This window comes from Camelina sativa, chromosome 8 (genome assembly GCF_030686135.1).
Source record: "Camelina sativa cultivar CO46 ecotype springtype chromosome 8, ASM3068613v1".
In the NCBI taxonomy this organism is placed as follows: domain Eukaryota; kingdom Viridiplantae; phylum Streptophyta; class Magnoliopsida; order Brassicales; family Brassicaceae; genus Camelina; species Camelina sativa.
This window is the reverse complement of record NC_141887.1, coordinates 27,492,551-27,511,604: the sequence shown is the minus strand read 5'-3', so window position 1 is coordinate 27,511,604 and position 19,054 is coordinate 27,492,551. Positions and strand designations below refer to the sequence as shown.

General features: G+C 35.3%; 5 protein-coding genes and 1 pseudogene across 6 annotated transcripts; 2 read left to right on the top strand and 4 right to left on the bottom strand.

The window, feature by feature from the left end:
• The first annotated feature begins 61 nt into the window (after window positions 1-61).
• On the top strand, window positions 62-2,145 carry LOC104708510 (uncharacterized; annotated as a pseudogene). Its single transcript, XR_015564268.1, has 2 exons — window positions 62-401; window positions 1,271-2,145. The product of XR_015564268.1 is annotated as an uncharacterized LOC104708510 (transcript).
• A 139-nt stretch (window positions 2,146-2,284) lies between these two features.
• Window positions 2,285-6,481, top strand: LOC104708508 (putative methyltransferase PMT12). Its single transcript, XM_087462627.1, has 9 exons — window positions 2,285-3,578; window positions 3,659-3,808; window positions 3,905-4,175; window positions 4,386-4,496; window positions 4,700-4,859; window positions 5,074-5,331; window positions 5,423-5,545; window positions 5,718-5,795; window positions 5,894-6,481. The coding sequence occupies exons 1-9, from the start codon at window positions 3,243-3,245 to the stop codon at window positions 6,165-6,167; spliced, it is 1,761 nt and encodes a 586-aa protein (XP_087318753.1). The 5' UTR covers window positions 2,285-3,242; the 3' UTR covers window positions 6,168-6,481.
• Window positions 6,374-8,749, bottom strand: LOC104708509 (tropinone reductase homolog At5g06060). The gene is made up of 5 exons (XM_010425092.3): window positions 8,165-8,749; window positions 7,680-7,887; window positions 7,215-7,428; window positions 7,025-7,131; window positions 6,374-6,760 (listed from the first exon to the last, which is right to left on the bottom strand). Exons 1-5 carry the CDS (start codon window positions 8,344-8,346, stop codon window positions 6,575-6,577), a joined length of 897 nt encoding a protein of 298 aa, XP_010423394.2. The 5' UTR covers window positions 8,347-8,749; the 3' UTR covers window positions 6,374-6,574.
• On the bottom strand, window positions 8,377-10,278 carry LOC104708507 (tropinone reductase homolog At5g06060). Its single transcript, XM_010425091.3, has 5 exons — window positions 10,041-10,278; window positions 9,711-9,918; window positions 9,208-9,424; window positions 9,018-9,124; window positions 8,377-8,768 (listed from the first exon to the last, which is right to left on the bottom strand). The coding sequence occupies exons 1-5, from the start codon at window positions 10,109-10,111 to the stop codon at window positions 8,583-8,585; spliced, it is 789 nt and encodes a 262-aa protein (XP_010423393.3). The 5' UTR covers window positions 10,112-10,278; the 3' UTR covers window positions 8,377-8,582.
• Window positions 10,279-14,508: 4,230 nt separating this feature from the next.
• On the bottom strand, window positions 14,509-15,535 carry LOC104708506 (putative transcriptional regulator RABBIT EARS). The gene has a single exon (XM_010425089.2). It carries the CDS (start codon window positions 15,423-15,425, stop codon window positions 14,715-14,717), a length of 711 nt encoding a protein of 236 aa, XP_010423391.2. The 5' UTR covers window positions 15,426-15,535; the 3' UTR covers window positions 14,509-14,714.
• A 2,706-nt stretch (window positions 15,536-18,241) lies between these two features.
• On the bottom strand, window positions 18,242-19,054 carry LOC104708505 (LOB domain-containing protein 33). Its single transcript, XM_010425088.2, has 2 exons — window positions 18,740-19,054; window positions 18,242-18,581 (listed from the first exon to the last, which is right to left on the bottom strand). Exons 1-2 carry the CDS (start codon window positions 19,016-19,018, stop codon window positions 18,312-18,314), a joined length of 549 nt encoding a protein of 182 aa, XP_010423390.2. The 5' UTR covers window positions 19,019-19,054; the 3' UTR covers window positions 18,242-18,311.

Sequence of the window (19,054 nt, the reverse complement as noted above, 5' to 3'; positions counted from 1 at the left end):
TTAAGATATAACTAATAAAAAATTAGGAGACCGTTTCCGTAATCTGAAACCCTAGTTTGCTTTCTTTCAGTCGTTGCCTTTTTAAGTTACACAAACGAACAACACAGTAAGCTGCATATATCTAAAAGCATCCGAGAAGAAGATGTCGATTGATTCGATGCAGAGAACAAACAAGCTTCGATGGGGAGAAATAGATGAGGAAGAAGACTTTGGTTTCCTGCTTTGTTCCGGATCAGAACGGTGTCAAGAAAGTGATTGAGTACAAGTTCAACGACGAGGGCAGAAAGGTCAAAATCACTACCACGACGGAGCTGGATTAAGTTCGGTGACGCCCCCCATGAGGATGCTGGTAGCTACCTCACAATCCGAGGATATCATCTTGGAACGAATTAGAGCTTCTGGTAAATCTCAATACTTTTGCATTTTTGGTTTGTTAGGATTCATTTGTTCTTTTGCTCTGTTTTGATTTGTGAGTAATCAGTCGTGTATTATTTTTTTTTTTTTTTTTTTTTTTTCGGGTGGCTAATTAGCCAGTCACATGTTAGCCTTATGGCTGGTGTTTGTGTGAATGGTCAGTAAGCTCACCTATAACAATGTCGTTGGTGATTCGTTTCAGTACTATAACAGGATTATAACCAGTTTTAGTTATGGATCATCAACTATATCCTGATATGTTTTCTTAATAATCTTGTGTAACATAATAACAATGGTGCCCAATTAGCCGATCACATATTAGCCTTATGGCTGCTTCTTTCTGTGATTGGTCAGTATGTCACCAATATAACTATCTTGTTGGTAGCCCCTTTCTGAATGTGAGCAAATTCAGTGTTCTCCTTTCTTGGCTGCTAACTGTACACATAAAGTTCTGATTTTTACTCTCATCATGAACCACTTTCTCTTAAGATCTTTGGATAGTTCATAAGAATTAGTAGTTTCTCTGTCCAACAGCATAACAGTTTTGACATTTCTTAGTCTTGATGCTGATTGCTTGTGATCTTTGTTAATGTTTCCTGTTTGCTTTCTGCTTTAGAAGTTAATTGTGTATATCTCTCTATGGGTGGACACGTTAGTCAGCCGCATTCTTTCTATATGCGGGTGGCCGTAATGCCCACCCAGATGTTTTTGTTGGTGGCTTCTTCCACGAAAGTAGATTCCTGCTTTCACTTCCTAGCTACCAACTACACTTTGTGTAGAAATATCTTCCTTATACCGTTTCAAGTATATACCTCTATTTTGTAGTCTGACATCTTTATTCTTTTGTATAATTTAGGTAGCAAGGCGGAAGAAGCAACTTCATCAGGAGATAGTATGTCTCATTTGGGCAAACCGGGTGCAGTCCTCATGGTCTGCAGGTTATGCCACATGAAAGGTGACCACTGGACATCAAGATGCCCATGGAAGGATCTCTTATCCTTAACGGACGAGCCTTTAACAGCAGAAACTTCTACTTCCACAGTAGCTGGAACTGGAACTGGGGGAAGGGCTGCTTATGTCCCGCCAAGCATGAGAGAAGGTGCAGACAGACAAGCAGCTGGTTCAGACATGAGGAGTAGAAATGATGAGAACTCTGTCCGAGTGACTAATCTGTCTGAAGATACCCGTGGACCCGATTTGATGGAGTTGTTTCGTCCGTTTGGTGCTGTAACTCGATGTCATGTAGCAATTGACCAGAAGACGAGCATGAGCAGAGGCTTTGGTTTTGTCAATTTTGTCAGCAGCGAAGATGCACAGCGAGCAATCAATAAATTGAATGGCTAGGTTACAAAATTGAATGCACAGCCTCTTCTCCATCCATGTTACAAAAGAGAAGACTATGAGAAAATGAGCGAAGAGAAAATAGATAGATATGCTTCTAGCGACTTACGGAATCATGACAGTGCCCGGCGATTTAGCTTACCAAAGAGAGTTGGCTTACAACAACTTCTGGTTGAACATAATAACAACAAAATGTCAGATGACGTAAAGCCTAGCAAAAACTATACCGACGATTGGATTGTCGTCAACAGTGACCCCTAATCCTAACTGCTCATGCCGTTGGTTTCAAGACGAATATTTTATCTCTCATTAAGGATAAAAATGTAAATTAAATTAAATATTTTTTTAATAATTATTAGTTTCCAAAATAATTAATTCATTTTCTATCTCTACATAATTGTAACGAAAATTAGTATTTATTTTTTAAAAATTGTTAATTAATCAAAGTTATTAAATACTAAGATTTGATATTAATCCACATGATTTTTTTTTAGTCATTATATATTTATAATTTTTAAAAAATAAATACAATCATAATTTTTTTACTATATTACAATTTTGAAAAAAACATCAACACATGCTTTAAACATGAAAAAATATAAACCAGTTGATCCAAAATTACAGAGGAGGCAGAGCACAATGTTAGTTAGATAATCAGAAGCAATAGTAGGTGCCAAATAAATCGAATCCTAATGAATAACATTCCTATAAGATCTCTAACCTTGTGATTGTTTTCTTTTAACATGCCAACTAAATCTCTAACCTAACCTGTCTTATATAAATAAAATATCTTAAAATCTTTCTTTTCCTTAACAAAAAAATAACTAACCAAAATTGACGTGTGTCATTGACTCATTGGTCAATTATAGATTTTGACATGTATTCAACTAATTTATTTATTTACCATCCGTATTATTAAATTAATATATGCAGTCGATGGAAATGAAAATAAGTTGAAAACATAAAGAAAATAATTCTACACATAAAACATCAATATATTTTAAATCATTTAATCAATAATAATAAAAAGAATTAGGTTGGGAGATTACTTCATCACTACCACCACCACGTTCGTTACCCATAGTCTGAGAGGATTATTCCCGGCAAAATAAAAGAAACTTAGCACTGCTTTAGCGTAATGTTTCTGAGAATCCGAAGCTAATGACGCTCTTCCTCAGTAGCAATCTGTTTAGGAACGTTAGTTTCTTTAAGATCTCCGTCTTTGTTTTGATCTCCGTCGCTTGTTTCTTCCTCGGTAGCATTGGTCTGAGGTTGGCTTCCGCCGTCTCATATTCTTCTCCGCCGAGCCTTCTCGATCCCCTATCGTCGCACTCTCACCTGATTTCGGAATATCGTATAATATCTCTGATTTGATCTACAAGAGTCACCCGATTTTGCCGCCGTCTTCGTCACCACTCCCACCACCGCCGCCGCCGCCAGATTCTGTTGATCTGAAGGTGTTTGGGATCGTTAACGAGAATGGAACTATGTCTGATGAGTTCCAGATTGGGGATTACGACGTTGAGTCGGCGGAGACGTTGGGGAATCAGACGGAGGTTGTGAGTAGTAGTAGTAGTGACGGCGGTGATAACAAATCTACCGCGGCTAGGGTTAGTTTGAGGCAGTTCGAGATTTGTTCTGAGGATATGACGGAGTACATTCCTTGTTTGGATAACGTTGAAGCCATCAGAAGGCGCACTTCGACGGCGCGTGGTGAGCGATTCGAGCGGAATTGTCCTGAAGAAGGGATGGGATTGAATTGCACCGTTCCTATTCCCGATGGATACCGTTCTCCGATTCCGTGGCCAAGAAGCCGTGATGAGGTATCTGTGAAAGCTCTCTTTTTTGTTTGATTTTGTTGTATTCCCTCCCATTGGAAAGGTTCTGATTTTTGGGTTAACAGGTGTGGTTCAACAATGTTCCACATACTCGACTTGCTGAAGACAAAGGTGGTCAAAACTGGATTTACAAAGAGAATGACAAATTCAAGTTTCCTGGTGGTGGTACTCAGTATATACATGGGGCTGATCAGTACTTGGATCAGATCTCTCAGGTTGATTGATTTTTATGACTCGAAATGTAAAAAAAAAAAATATTTTGCTTTTGTGTTCACTTGAATCTCATGTTTTTTTTTTGGTTGTATGTGTAGATGATTCCTGATATCAGCTTTGGTAATCATACACGAATTGTTCTTGACATTGGATGTGGTGTGGCAAGTTTTGGTGCCTACTTGATGTCGCGAAATGTCTTGACTATGTCCATAGCTCCAAAAGATGTTCATGAGAACCAGATACAGTTTGCTCTTGAGCGTGGTGTTCCTGCAATGGTGGCAGCATTCACAACACGTCGGTTGTTGTACCCAAGCCAAGCTTTTGATTTGGTTCATTGTTCAAGATGCAGAATCAACTGGACTCGTGATGGTATGCAATTCTGCTATCCCACCGTTTTACTCTTTTGCTCTTTTGTTTTATAAAGCTATCGCTCTCTGTCCCCTAGAGCTAAAATTGTGCTCTGCTTGCTGCTGTGTCATTTACTATCAAACTTTTAAGTAAAAGGTCAAACTGAACACCAAGTATATCTAAGTTAATACTGACAGATTCCCCTGTATTGTCATTTTCTTTCATATGAAGATGGGATCCTGCTCCTTGAAGTCAATAGGATGCTTCGTGCCGGAGGATATTTTGTTTGGGCAGCACAACCTGTATATAAGCATGAAAAAGCCTTGAAAGAACAGTGGGAAGGTATCATCCATGCAGCTTAATATTTCATTTCTGCGTTTGGGAAGTGTTAGTTTTAGTGATACAAGCATTCTTGGTTTAGTTTGCCTATCAAAAGGCATGTAGAGCAAGTTTTCTTAGGTCCGCAAGGATATAATATAGAGTCTCTTTTTGAGACCAGGCTTGTTTGTAATTTAGTAAGATATATTTCTTTTTCATTTTTCCAGAGATGTTAAACCTTACCACTAGGCTGTGCTGGGCTCTTGTAAAGAAGGAAGGATATATAGCTATCTGGCAGAAGCCTACAAATAACACTTGTTATCTAAGTCGTGCTGCTGGAGTCACTCCTCCGTTGTGCGATTCTAAAGATGACCCAGATAATGTTTGGTATGTTTGCGAAACCTTATATTTTCCACTTCTTTTAGCTGCCAAATTGAAAATTAACATCCATAAACTGATTTGGTTCCCAATCTTGACACCGACCATTCGAATTGACTTGGTGGGCCTTGCTTCTGTTCCTTAGGCCAAAATTTGTTTGATTCCGCAACTTCTTGTATCCTAGGATTTTGTCACCTCTAAACTGATTTTTTTATTAAGTTAGGTACGTAGATCTGAGGGCATGCATCACTAGGATTGAAGAAAATGGATATGGAGCAAATCTTGTTCCTTGGCCAGCCCGTTTACAGATCCCTCCGGATAGGCTGCAGACGATACAAATTGATTCTTACATTGCCCGGAAAGAGCTCTTTGAGGCTGAATCAAGGTACTGGAAAGAAATAATATCAAACTATGTAAATGCCCTACACTGGATGCAGATAGGACTAAGAAATGTCTTAGACATGAGAGCTGGATTTGGCGGGTATGTTTTTATCCTGCAATGATCAATCATATAGACACAACCGAAATGGCTGCTTCATATCTTACTGAATTATTTCTTCTGTTTTTGGCAGATTTGCGGCTGCATTAGCTGAGCTAAAGGTTGATTGCTGGGTTCTTAACGTTATCCCAGTCAGCGGTCCCAACACATTGCCTGTTATATATGATCGTGGACTACTAGGAGTAATGCATGATTGGTACAAAGACTTCTTACTCCAAAAATACAACCGCAAATTTATAATATCGTTATCTCACGCAATGGTCTTTGATTGCTGTCACATTCTCTTCATTCTGAATTCTTTTTGAGCTCATACACAATAACATTTTATAAAGTGACACTGCTTAAGACATTGATATTTTTCTTTTCAGGTGTGAACCGTTTGATACTTACCCAAGAACGTATGATTTGCTGCATGCTGCGGGTCTATTTTCCATTGAAAGAAAAAGGTAACAACAGCCACTTTGTTTTCCCAAAATGAGTTATATTCTTCAAGCCTTTTTCCCATTGAAGTATTACACACTTTGTTTTGGTTGGTGGCCTTCAGGTGCAACATGACAACGATAATGCTAGAAATGGACCGGATTTTGAGACCTGGAGGACGTGTATACATACGGGATACCATCAATGTGATGAGTGAGCTTCAAGAGATTGGAAACGCTATGAGATGGCACACGACCTTACGTGAAACTGCTGAAGGACCTCACGCAAGTTACAGAGTTCTCTTATGCGAAAAGCGGTTTGAATCGACAGAGACGCATGAATCGTCAGAGACGCATCATACCAAGAAGAAGAGGAAGACTAAAGGAAAAAGAGCTTAACATGTCCATAGAATACAAGTGTTGGGCTACAATTTCTGGGGATCCTTTGATCAATGATTAGTTTAGTAGGGAGGCTTTTGGAATTTTAGAAAAGTTAGGGACTCTAGAACAAACTACAGTTTTAGTTTGTAAGGTTTTGGCGTTTTAAGTTTTCTCTTTCACGTTGATTGATAGAGTCGACAAGACAATACTATTGATCCATGATATTTATGGAATTTGTCCATGAAAATACTATAAAACTGTTGCATAAGTGCACTGTACTTTGAACTGTACAGTGACTATTTTTAAAATACAAATGTGAGGATATTACTGCAGCTTTAAAGACGTCACAAAAACAAACGAGCAAAAACCTCATAGAATGGATTCTTGCTTTATTAGTAACTTATGTAGCGATTAGAAAATCTTGGCTACTTGACATAGCTGAAACCGTTGACGGTGAAACCTCCATCAACGGAAATGACCTGTCCAGTAATGTAAGACGCGGCGGGAAGACAAAGGAAAGCAACCAACGATGCGACTTCCTCTGGTTCTCCAACGCGGCCAAGTGGGGTTCGTGAAACTACCGCCTCCAAAAAATCTTGCTTCTCAAGTAGCTGCATAAGAACATCATTACAATAGAGTCATCTTTAGTTATGTTCTGATATTCACAGAACATCATCAAAATGTTCCTTTTTAGTAAAACCAATCAGGTTACAAATAATATTTGATTCGGTCTCAGTTTAAACATTTTGGTTCCCTTTGATTTATATACCAACCCTACTCTTTTTCTCCTACAACTTATCTCAGTCTAAGAATCCAAGAAAAACACTGCACCATATGCATTAGTTTCGGGCAAAGCAGAGCATAGGAAATGATACCGGTTCCACAAGTGAGGTCTTGATGTACCACGGCGCTACGCAATTGGTTCTGATGTGGTCGCTTGCCCACTCACAAGCTAGATTTCTTGTAAGCTGATTAAGTGCTCCTGTAAAAAAAGAACCGTAATTTAATATACTTTTACCTTCCTTTATTTTTGGTTTCTCTGAATAACGAAGAACATATAGATACCTTTAGTTGCAGCATAGACAGATCCACCGCAACTCACCAGGCCAGAAACGGAGGAGATGAACACAATGTTTCCTACCCCAGAAGCTTTTAGAAGAGGATGAGCAATTTGGGAAAAATGGAAAGCGGATTCTAAGTTAGTCGACATGATACTTGCATATTCCTCGCTTGAGTATTCAACTGTTGGTTTCCTGATATTAAATCCAACATTGTTTATCTGAATACAACAAAAAAAAGGTTGAGAAATTATCAGATGGGTGAAAAATGATTCAAACCCCTAACAGATGTAATAGATGGCAAGATTACACATGAGATCCATCAAGAAAATTCTATCCAACCTAACAAGCATCACTACGTATATCGTTCAACCAGAACTGTAGCAAGCCTTGCATTACAGGTAATGAAACGACATAATCCAAATATACAGAGCATTAAAGGCAAAACCTTATGCAGGAGAAGGTAACTTACAAGGATGTTGAGCTTGCCACTGAAGGCAGACGAAACATCTTGAATCAACTTATCCCTCTGATCCTTAACCGAAGCATCACAAACCGAACCAGACACCACAAAACCATTCGATTTCCAATCATTCAAGCATGTGTTTAGCTCTTCCTGGTTCCTTGAACAAGTATGAACTTTTGCACCGAATTTTGCTAGTTCCTCTACTACTGCTCGCCTGAAGAGAAAAGGAAGAAAAAAAACCAGAGAATTATGAATTCAATACTCATTCAATCACAGTTTTATCATGCTCTAAATTATATTCATATTTTGTCAGAAAATAAAAGTCAATCTGGAGGTACAACAGTTTCGAAACAATCACAGGATAAACCAAACCACGCAACCAAAAACAAAACAGAAACGAATATACGTTGCAGAATTCAGAGGTCTTAACCGATTAAAACTTGACGGTGCGAGAGAAAAAAAAAAAAAAGAAAAAGAGAAGTGAGACAAACCCGATTCCACGAGTCCCACCGGTTACCAGAGCGGTTTTTCCGGCGAGGGACCATCTTTTGTCAGTCTCCATTGTCACGCTCACGCATTCTTTTCCTGGGATCTCCCTAACTTTATCTTCCCGGGTGTCCGAGTCAACTCCGTTGGAGATATTACTATTGGGCCTCAACTCACATAGGCCCATTTACAAAGTTGTTAATCTTACTACATAAGCTGGTCCGTAACTGTGCCTTGATTTATTTACTGACCGTTTTTATTTTATAATACAAATGTAAGGATTATTATTACACAACTTTGAAGAAGGCACAAGAACCAAAACCAAAACCCAAGGAAACAAAAGACAAACGACACCAACGAGCAAAAACCTCAGTGAACGGATTCTTGCTTTATTAGTAAAGTGTGGTTATGAGAGGTGTTTTGCTACTGTACATAGCTGAAACCGTTGACTGTGAATCCTCCATCAACGGAAATGACCTGTCCGGTAATGTAGGAGGCTGCGGGAAGGCAAAGGAAAGCAACCAGCGACGCGACTTCCTCTGGTTCTCCAACCCGCCCGAGTGGGGTTCGCGATACTACCGCATCCACGAATTCTTTCTTCTCAAGCAGCTGCATAACAACATACCAAAAAAAAATACTCTAATTTATCTTCCCTTATCTTCTGATATTTACATCACATCATCCAATGCTTCTTTTGGGCAAAATTAACCGGGTTATAAATGCAATTTGATTTGCTATTAGCTTAAACATTGTGGCTCAGTTTGATTTATATACTAATCCATACTCTTCACTGTGAAACAATGTTCTATATGCTAATATTATTTTAGGGTATACTAGAGTATATAGAAAACACGTTACCGATTCCACCAGTGAGGTCTTGATGTACCACGGTGCCACACAATTAGTTCTGATGTTGTCGCTTGCCCACTCACAAGCTAGATTTCTTGTAAGCTGATTAAGTGCTCCTGAGAAAACACACCCTTATGTTACCTACTTCTACCCTCTTCTTTTTTTTGGTTGTCTCTGTATAAAGAACATAACCTCTCACCTTTAGTTGCACCATAGATAGATCCACTGGAAAGATGCACCAGGCCAGCAACAGAGGAGATGAACACAATGTTTCCGACACCAGATGCTTTAAGAAGAGGATGAGCAATTTGAGATAAATGGAAAGCGGATTCTAAGTTGGTCGACATGATTTTTGCATATTCCTCGCTTGAGTATTCAACTGCTGGTTTCCTGATATTAGTTCCAACATTGTTTATCTGATTTACAAAACAAAGTTGAGAAATTTTCAGAAGGGCAAAAAACGGATTCAAACCCCCTAAACTTATAATACCACTAATGTTAACCATGATGATATACAACAGATGTTGCTAATAGATGGAACTTACAAGATGAGACACTATATGGCACAACAAGAAAAAACGTAAGCCTCACATTAGAATTTGACAGATAGCTGATCATTCAAGATTGGTGATGTGTAGAAACCTCATCGAAAAAAAAAAAAAAAAGGATATATAAAACATTATGCAGAAGAAGGGAACTTACAAGGATGTTGAGCTTCCCACTGAAGGCAGAAGAAACATCCTGAATCAACTGATCCCTCTGATCCTTAACAGAAGCATCACAAACCGAACCAGACACCACAAAACCATTCGATTTCCAATCATCCAAGCATGCGTTTAGCTCATCCTGATTCCTTGAACAAGTATGAACTTTTGCACCGAATCTTGCTAGTTCTTCCACTACAGCTCGCCTGAAGAGTTAATAATATATATTATTACCCCAGAGATTACGAATTCAATAGACTCATGCAATCAAACTACGAATTCTTCATTAGTTGTTATTAGAAATCGGAGAAAGAGAGGAGAGACAAACCCGATTCCACGAGTACCGCCGGTTACCAGAGCGGTTTTTCCGGCGAGTGTCCACCTTTGGTTAGCCTCCATTGTCACGCACTCTCCAGTCTCCTCCTTGGAATCTCTCTCACGCCTCCATTGTGTGGTGTGAGCGTGAGTGAACTAAACCGACGGTTAAAATATTTCTACTGGGCCTCGACTCACGATGGGTCTTCTCACAGCCCATTATGTTCTCGAGTCTACCTTAAAAAATTCCTAGTTTTTTTGGCGGCTATGACTTCTTCTGTTAAAAAAATATTTTTTATTTTTTTTCTTATATTTTGCTTATGATTTTCTTATATTTTCCTCTTCTTTTCTCATGATTTTTTAAACAATTACAAATATAGGAAAATCATAAATGAATTGAAAAGAATAGAACGTTTGTATGTTGAACTTTTCTACATCACTTTCTAAATTTTTCACTTTGCATACTTTTCTTTTGATTTTATTTATCGTTTCTATATTTTCTTTACTAATATGAACTATATTCGTTATCTCGATGGACAATAAATACATAATGTGAAATCACAAGTGAAATCTTGTTAATCTCGTCCAATTGATTTTCCATGGGATCGTCGAGTAGCAAAGAAAGCATTTATATATTTTATATGAAAACTATCATGGAAAGTGAAGTAAAAAGCTACATGAAACAAAACAATGAACAAGGTGAAACATTAATTAAAATTTAAAATTAATTAAATTTCAAAATATTTTTTTTTAAAACTATTCACAGAGAACTATTTCAAATATTATTTATTAGTATTTTATTACATCTCCAAATTATATTTACGGAATTTAAATGGAGCAATGGACAGTGTGGTGGACATTCATTTTATTTGTCTTCATTTTTTCAGCTAACCTTTCAACCTCATTTGTCTTCACTTCCTCCAAATCTTTCAACTTCATTTATCTTCACTTCCTCGGCTAACCTTTTAACCTCATCATTTGTCTTCACTTCCTCGGCTGATCTTTCAACCTCATTTGTCTTAACTTCCTCGGCTAACCTTTTAACCTCATTTGTCTTCGTTTCTTCAGCTGACCTTTAACCTCATTTGTCTTCACTTCCTTAACTGACCTTTCTCAAAGGAAATTATGATTAATGGAAATCACCAATGTTGTTTTACATATCTCCTTTTTACTTCTACTACGTTATATAAATATAAATATATATATATATATATATATATATCAAATTCAAATTACAAATATACTCAACTAATGGGCTTAACTCAGATCATGTTGAGATATTATTACTATCGGGCTTCAACTCACCATGGATTCATTCATATGCTCACAACTCATTATGCTCATTATATCATCTGCCTTGAAAATACCTCCAAATTTGGACCAACAAATTCATTTTTGTTTGTTATATAACATGGCTTGATATCATCTACAATATTTTCTTTTGAACTTTCAAATTTGAAGATACAATTTTTGCTCTTTTGTTTTTTATTTTTATTTTTATTTTTTCTTATATTTTGCTTATAGTTTTCTTCTATTTTCCTGTTTTTTTTGTTAATTTGTTATCTCTTATGATTTTAAAAACAACTACAATGTATTAACTATAGGCAAATCATAAATGAATTGAATTTTCTGCATCACCTTTTTAGTTTTTCACCTTTCATACTTTTCTTTTGATTTTATTTATTATTTCAATATTTCTTTACTAATATGAGCTATATTCGTTACCTCGATGGACTATAAGTACATAATTCGAAATCACACGTGAAATCTCGCTAATCTCGTCTAATTGATTTTCCATGGGATCGTCGAGTAACGAAGAAAGCATTTATATATTTATATGAAAACTAACATGGAAAGTGAAGTAAAACTATATGAAACAAAACAATGAACAAGGTGAAACATTAATTAAAAAAATCAATTAGTTAGATTTCAAAATATTTTTAAAAAAACTGTTTATAAAGAACTATTTCAAATATTATTTATTACTATTTTATTGCATCTCTAATTTATATTTACGGAATTTAAATGGAGCTACAAACGGTGTGGTTGACATTCATAATTCATCACATTATAAGATTTGCCCTGGAGCGTTTTTTCACCTCGGCTGTTTATGTCTGGGTGAGAAGTCTCTTGCACATACATATTTGTCTAGTATTTGAATTACAATATATGCAAGATTTGCAGCACTGAAGCTTCAAATATTCAAATTTTTTTTCCTTGTTTGGTTTCGTTATTTTTGTTGTTTTTCCATTTCTGTATTTTGGGTACTGTTATTTAGTAATAAAACCATGCTCTCAAGATAGAGCTAGGTAGTGTTTATAATTTTCTAAACCACGGTCTTTTATACGGACCAAACCATCAAATAATTGCAACAATGTAGAGTCGGCTCAATAAAACTGAGGTAGACAAAAAGAAATTCTTTTGTTTAAAAAAATTATGGTTCTCCCATTTGACTTTGGATGCATATTGATGCACACGGTTTCTGAAAGTGTAATGCGAAGAAGCACAAAAACAGAACCAAAAAAAGGAAAGTACATTGAAACAAGAGGAAACAAAAGGTTACTAAATTAGTAAATTCTAATGGACAAATCATTTAAAAAAGAACTAACCAGAAAAAAATGAATGTTGATGAATAATGAGAAAGGGAAGCATGAGCATGTGCATGTGCATTCTGAGCTCTCCATTAAAACCTCTATCTCTCTCTCTGTATTATCTTGTTTTTACACTAAAGAAGTCACCTATTTTGCAACTCTATCTCCGAACCTTCCACTTTCCTATTGTATGCATTTTCGATATAAATTAGACCTCTTGACAATAGATATGTAATGATGGCGCAACTTCAAGTTCAGTTTCTTGAATGGGAAAGCAAGACAACAGAGAATATAGACTTTTCACTTTACATGTTTGTGTATATAGGTTTTGTATATCAACACACACCTAAATGACCTTGGGGTACATTGAAAACACACACACACACATATATATATATATATATAACTGGATTTCTTCAATAGTGCATCAAAACCTAAAATTGTATTGTTTGCCTAGAAATAAAACGAAATCACCAATTTAACTTCAAACTATGCAAAAAAAAAATAACTGAGAGGAAACTGAATATGAAAAAAAAAATTTAAGTAAAAGAATGAAATTGAGAATGAGAAGAAGAGCACATTGAATATTTAGAAGCAGAGTTTCCTAAAGAGGAAATGATGTTATAGCTGGTGGTTACAAGTTATGACATAAATTCCTTTTTTACATTCGCTTCTTTACATTTTTTTGTCGAGTTCACTTAACCTTCTTCTTTGCAGTTGCAGAGCAGAGTCTGTGGGTTTTTTTTTTATTAATTCTCTGTTTATTTTATTATTATTATTTTTTTTTAATCTTTTTTTTTTTGTGGGTAGACTTTTAAGTTCAGTTTGTTTTCGATGTTTCGTAATATTTCATGAGGTTTCCTCTTTTAGACAACGTTGAAATTCGGTGCCTCTCCCTTTTAAAACCATATTTTCCTTTATAAACCATCGGTTTCATTCTTTCTTTCTCTTTTCTTTTTTTTTTTCTTTCCAAAAAAAGAGAAAAAGGTAATGTAAAATAAGTTCAACATACAAACGTTAGCGTATGATTATATAAGGAACTGTAAATTGTGAAAAGACCACTCTCACTTCCTTCTATCAGTTTTTTTTACCCTTCTCCTCGTAGTCGGTACTAGTCCCACGTACAGTCAGAACAGAATATATGTATATATGTATGTGACTGTGTTATAATAATATGTTCATATCTGTTGAGTTGGTGTGAACAAATAATAATCATCTGTTCCTGCATATGCTCATTACATTCCTATTTAATTCGGCCATTAAGACTTTGATAGTCCATTTTACTGTTTATCAAGAGAAATAATGGGGGGGGGAAATATTTATTACTGTTCAGTCTATGTTTCCTGATACAGTTTTATTGATGTGTATAATTACAAAAACTAGTTAGAAAAGTAAATTTTCGAGGTTCCTACTATTTCCAAACATATAAAAACACAATGATCATACTGTTTTAATGTGCCAACCACTGATATAGCCATAGGTAAAAATGTTTAATTTAGATTTGGACATCTGTAAAAGCTTATAGTAGACAATAGACATTGATTACGTTTCCGCTATTTTACAAGTAAGATCCCAATTAGGCTAAATACACTATATCAGTTCTTAAGAATACAGTTAGGTACGGAAGACAATTTATACTAGTTTGTTTCTTATTTATTTTAAACTTTTTCATTGTAAGACTATATGTGTATTGGCGCGCAGTTCACATGGGTTTACCAGCGACCAGGGTAATTTTCATCAATAATTTTTTTTTTTTTTTTGCCAACCAATGATTAAGTTATATTCAAGTTTTTTTATCACCAACAAAAACTCAAATCAACTACAATCTTTTGTAGAGGTTACATCATTCGTAAGAAGAGGTTACATCATTCGTAAGAATTAAGAAAAAGAAAATAAAATAAAATATCGAAATAATCTTATATATTGAATTAGAGCAGAGACTATATTTTGACTTTTTTCCATAAGATAAAAAATATTACTATATCAAAGCCAACACTACAGAACCTACTCTCTTTTCACTCTTGAGATTAGAGACAGTTCAACTTCTTCTTTTTGGCAATCTTAACTATATATATTATTACTCTTTTTTATTTAGGCTAGTTAACCTTTGGCGGATCAGCTCCTAGCCTTAGCTCAAGATCCAATTCATCGTGATGACCGTTGATCTTGGAAACTCCAATGACTAAGCCTAACATCATTGGAAATCTTGAAATATCCGTCTTTGCCCTTTTCCATGACGACGATGATCCGTTGATTAGTTGCTTCTTCCGAGGATCAAACTCAGAACTCAGTAGACCGACCGATAAGTCAGTCTTGACTCCATCATTGTCATGCTCAACTCTTTTCGTAGGATTTTCTAAAACATTGTTATTACAGACATCACTTATCTCTCTCTTAGTTCCAGTAGGCTTTCTTGATTCTTCTTGGACAAGAACCTTCGATCCCACGTCAAGAACTTGTTGTGGTTGTTGTTGATGACGATCATACCCAGGAGGCGTGGCTTGGTCAGTTGATGAAGGTGATAAAGATTGTTGTTTGAGTCGAGCTCGGTCTCTTCGATGAACGTTCATGTGACCGCCTAGTGCTTGCGCCGACTTGAATTCTCTCCTGCAAAAGCTGCATGAGTAAGACCTCGGTGGCCACATGCAACCGCCTCCGCCTCCATACTCTTCAACCGCCGAAAACGCTCTCTCTTCCCCAAACGGCCAGAAGAAAGATGCGTCCGAACATGGCTTCGTCACCACCGGTCTAAGCTTCATTGACATCAAGCATTTGCCTCTCTCCATCACACACACACACGGACGCATATATATATATGTAAGATTTGTAGAAGATAACTAAGAGAGTTTTGTTTTGTTGGAGAGATGTAGATTTACACGCACGTAGACATATATAAAGAGAGACGCATATAGATATATGTGTATGTGAGTATATGGTGAAAGCATTGAATGTGAGAAAGCTACGTCGAAAACCATGAGTAAATAGGGAGAGACTTTGATGGGGAAAGGTCTCTTTTACTTTAGTTACTCGTATGTCTTCGCTCTATGTATCTAATATATTATATTTAGATATTAATTAGTTGGCGAGCTTTGATTCAATAGTAGCTAAATTAATGCCAATCGCAACTCAAATTTTCCACGAGTCTACAAAATTAATAAGTTAGAGTCGATATTTTATGCTAACCCCCTCCCTAATAATATGACAAAAACTATGGTTTAGTTTGAAATATATATATTGGAGAACAACATGTTATTAGTCAGTTTTATGGAGTCTAAAACATACACACCATCTTCGGTATGTAGCTGTGCGGTGATGACTACAGTGGACCAACTAACTAATTTATTATTTATGTTAGACAATGGAGCCGTGGGATACTGACATTAATTATGCTATCTTGTGATTTTCTACAATTATTATACAGATGATAAGTAGAGATCTTCGCCTGAAATTTAGATTATTTTTTATAAAGATGTTAACTGAAAGACTCATATGTCAAGAGATTCTACCTAGAATTTGTCTCCATATTACGGGTTTTCAGACAGTAAGAGAGAAACAAACAAAACGAGATTGGAGTACAAAGTATCCAAACTGAGGTGACTTAATTAAAACGCCAAAATATACGAAAACATACGATTATTATATAAGAAAAATGTGATAAAACGCCAAAACATAAATTTCGTTTTCGATTGTGTATTGTTTTGTGCAGTTTAGTGATTTTGTTGAGTGTATTGTATCAAAAATGTTTTGATGAGGAATCGTTACATACATATAGGACTGAAGCGAATTTTGGGCTTAAGGTGGCTTGGATGAGCCAATTAATGGGCTCCTAAGAAAATATTAGACTTTGATATTGGAGCTAAATATATTTTACGTACACTAACTAAGATGATAATTCTACACGGTCTTTTAGTACTTTAATACAAATTTGATTAAAATCCGTGTTCTAGCACGGATTGAAATTTATTTTATGTATTGTAATTTTCTATAAAATATAATTTATATGATTGTTTTTAAAAGCTTTTTGGGATAAAACATTATGCAATAAAATCATATGCTAAATATGATAGCTTGAAAAAAGACATTTATTTTGTAAGTTTTATATTGTTAATGATTTTAGATAAGTATTCGTGCTATAACACTGGTCAAATTTTATTTGATACAAAATTTTGTATATTTTATATATTAAAATAAAATTTTAATATATTGTATTAGGTTATATATGTGAAATTATTTCAACAATGTATATTCTATATCATGACTTGAATGTCATTATAAGACATAATTTTATAATTTTGGTTTTTAAAAAGCGAGTTATTATATTATGAGTAATTTAATATATTGTTATACTTTTTGTTTTAATAAACTTGGTTTCTTGAAATTCTTTCATGTTATATTGAACATGTTCGTTAAGTTGCCGCAGCAACCACATCCTGCGACTAAAAATATAAAGGTTGCCGGAGTTTAAAACAAATTGTTGCTTCCGTTAAATCCATGAAATGAGTGGCTGCTTCCGTTAAAACAAGACGCAGTAGTAGTGTTAACTATCTCTTGTTTTTCATGGCGACACATGATACACCGGTATTCTCCGTAAAAGTAACGGCAGCGGCATTTTTCACGTTTATTTGGCCATGTTGACATTTAAATTTTGGCCGCCGGAAGGAGACGCAGCGGCAACGTTACGACAGGCTCATTGACATATTATTGACATTGCTATAACAAAACAATTTAGAGTGTTTATAGTTTCTAACTTTTATATCAAGTTTCAATATATTAAAAAAAAAATCAAAATAAATTATTTAAAGTTGATTATATTATATAAAATTATAAAATTCAACAAAAATATATATAAAAATTATAATAAAAATAAAAAAAAATTTTATCATTATCGTGATTAAGATATTAGGAATCACGATTAACTGTTATTATTTGCTTAGATTTTATTCCTTTTTGATGCTTACCAGTATTTTTTTCTGTGGACAATTAATTAGGAATATTCTGTTTATTGTTTTTGGAAACAACGTAATGTACCAATTAAATATTTGGAGGATATATTTTGGTGTCAGTAAAAAGAGAATTAAGAATATTCTGAAATTAATTGTCTAAAATCTATTAAAATTTTAATCTTCTGAAAATGAAACAGTTAGACGGGTTACACTTAACATATATCTTGTAACAAATTAATATCAATTTTTTTATAACCCATTTGTAACCTATTATTAAAATTATATATTCTACAAATTTGAAGTCGTGTACTTCCGTTTTATTAAATAGGGGATGAATTATTCGGGAGAATTATTAAAAATATGTGTAGTCTACGTTAATTTGTTAAGTAAAATGTAAAAAAAAGGAAAAAAAAAGGAGATAAATATCAAGAGATAATTATGTTAAAAAGCCAAAATATCTCATATTAAAGAAATATTACATTACATCAATTAGAACATAACCCAATGATAAACAAACATTTTTACATATAGAGAGACTTCATCATAAAAAAAGTAAAACTAAATACATATTTTTTTAATAATCCAATTTTAATTGGGGAATTAAGATCTACTTAACCCTTAGCAAATTACATATGATAAGGCGAATGATAAAAAGACCGACAAAGAAACAATACAAAAACCAGATTTATCATAACAACAAAACCATGCATGCTTTCCATCTTTTATGGGTCAATCATTTCCAGTTCGTGTCTAATTATGTGGTGCGTAATAATAATCCATGTTCTGAAGCCATGTATGATTCACGAGCGTTTCCTCAGAGTTCGTGAAGAACCCATCAAGGCAGTTTCTTCCTTCTTCATTGTAGTTCAAAAGACTCTCGTCGACGAAACTGGTCGTATCCATTGTCATCTGATTCACAAACTCCGGTATGTTGTTAAGTTGTGATCCGTTTTGATTAGAGTAAGAGAAATTCGTCATCTGTGATCCAAGAAACTCAATTTCCTCTTGCAAAGTCACCACCTAATAAACCAAACCCACGAAGCAACGAACGAGATCAGACAGACTGTTCAAAGAAAAATCAAACCTTGACTTATATATACATATCAAACAGAATCTACTCGTAAGTCTTAACTCTCAACAAGTATTACATATTATCGTAAAAAAAAAAACAAAGAGACCTGTTGATGAAGAGCGAAGATGTGAGCAACGCAGCCATAAACAGGATCACGCATGCGTGAGAGAGCCTCGTAGGGGATGGTGATCGCAGCGACGTTTCTTTGATGTACAGGCAATTGAAGCAGATGCTTCGAGACATTGCTTGCGCCGAAGACTTTGTGGACCGCTGCAAAATGGGACGATGCTTCTTCGTAGCTGAAGTAAGGCGAGAAGACGCAGTCGCGGTTGCACTTCCTCCTTAGGAACTTGCATGCTCCACAAGATGATCCGTGACCTGCCATTTTTTTTTCTTTTGCTTTTACTCTGTTTTGTTTTGT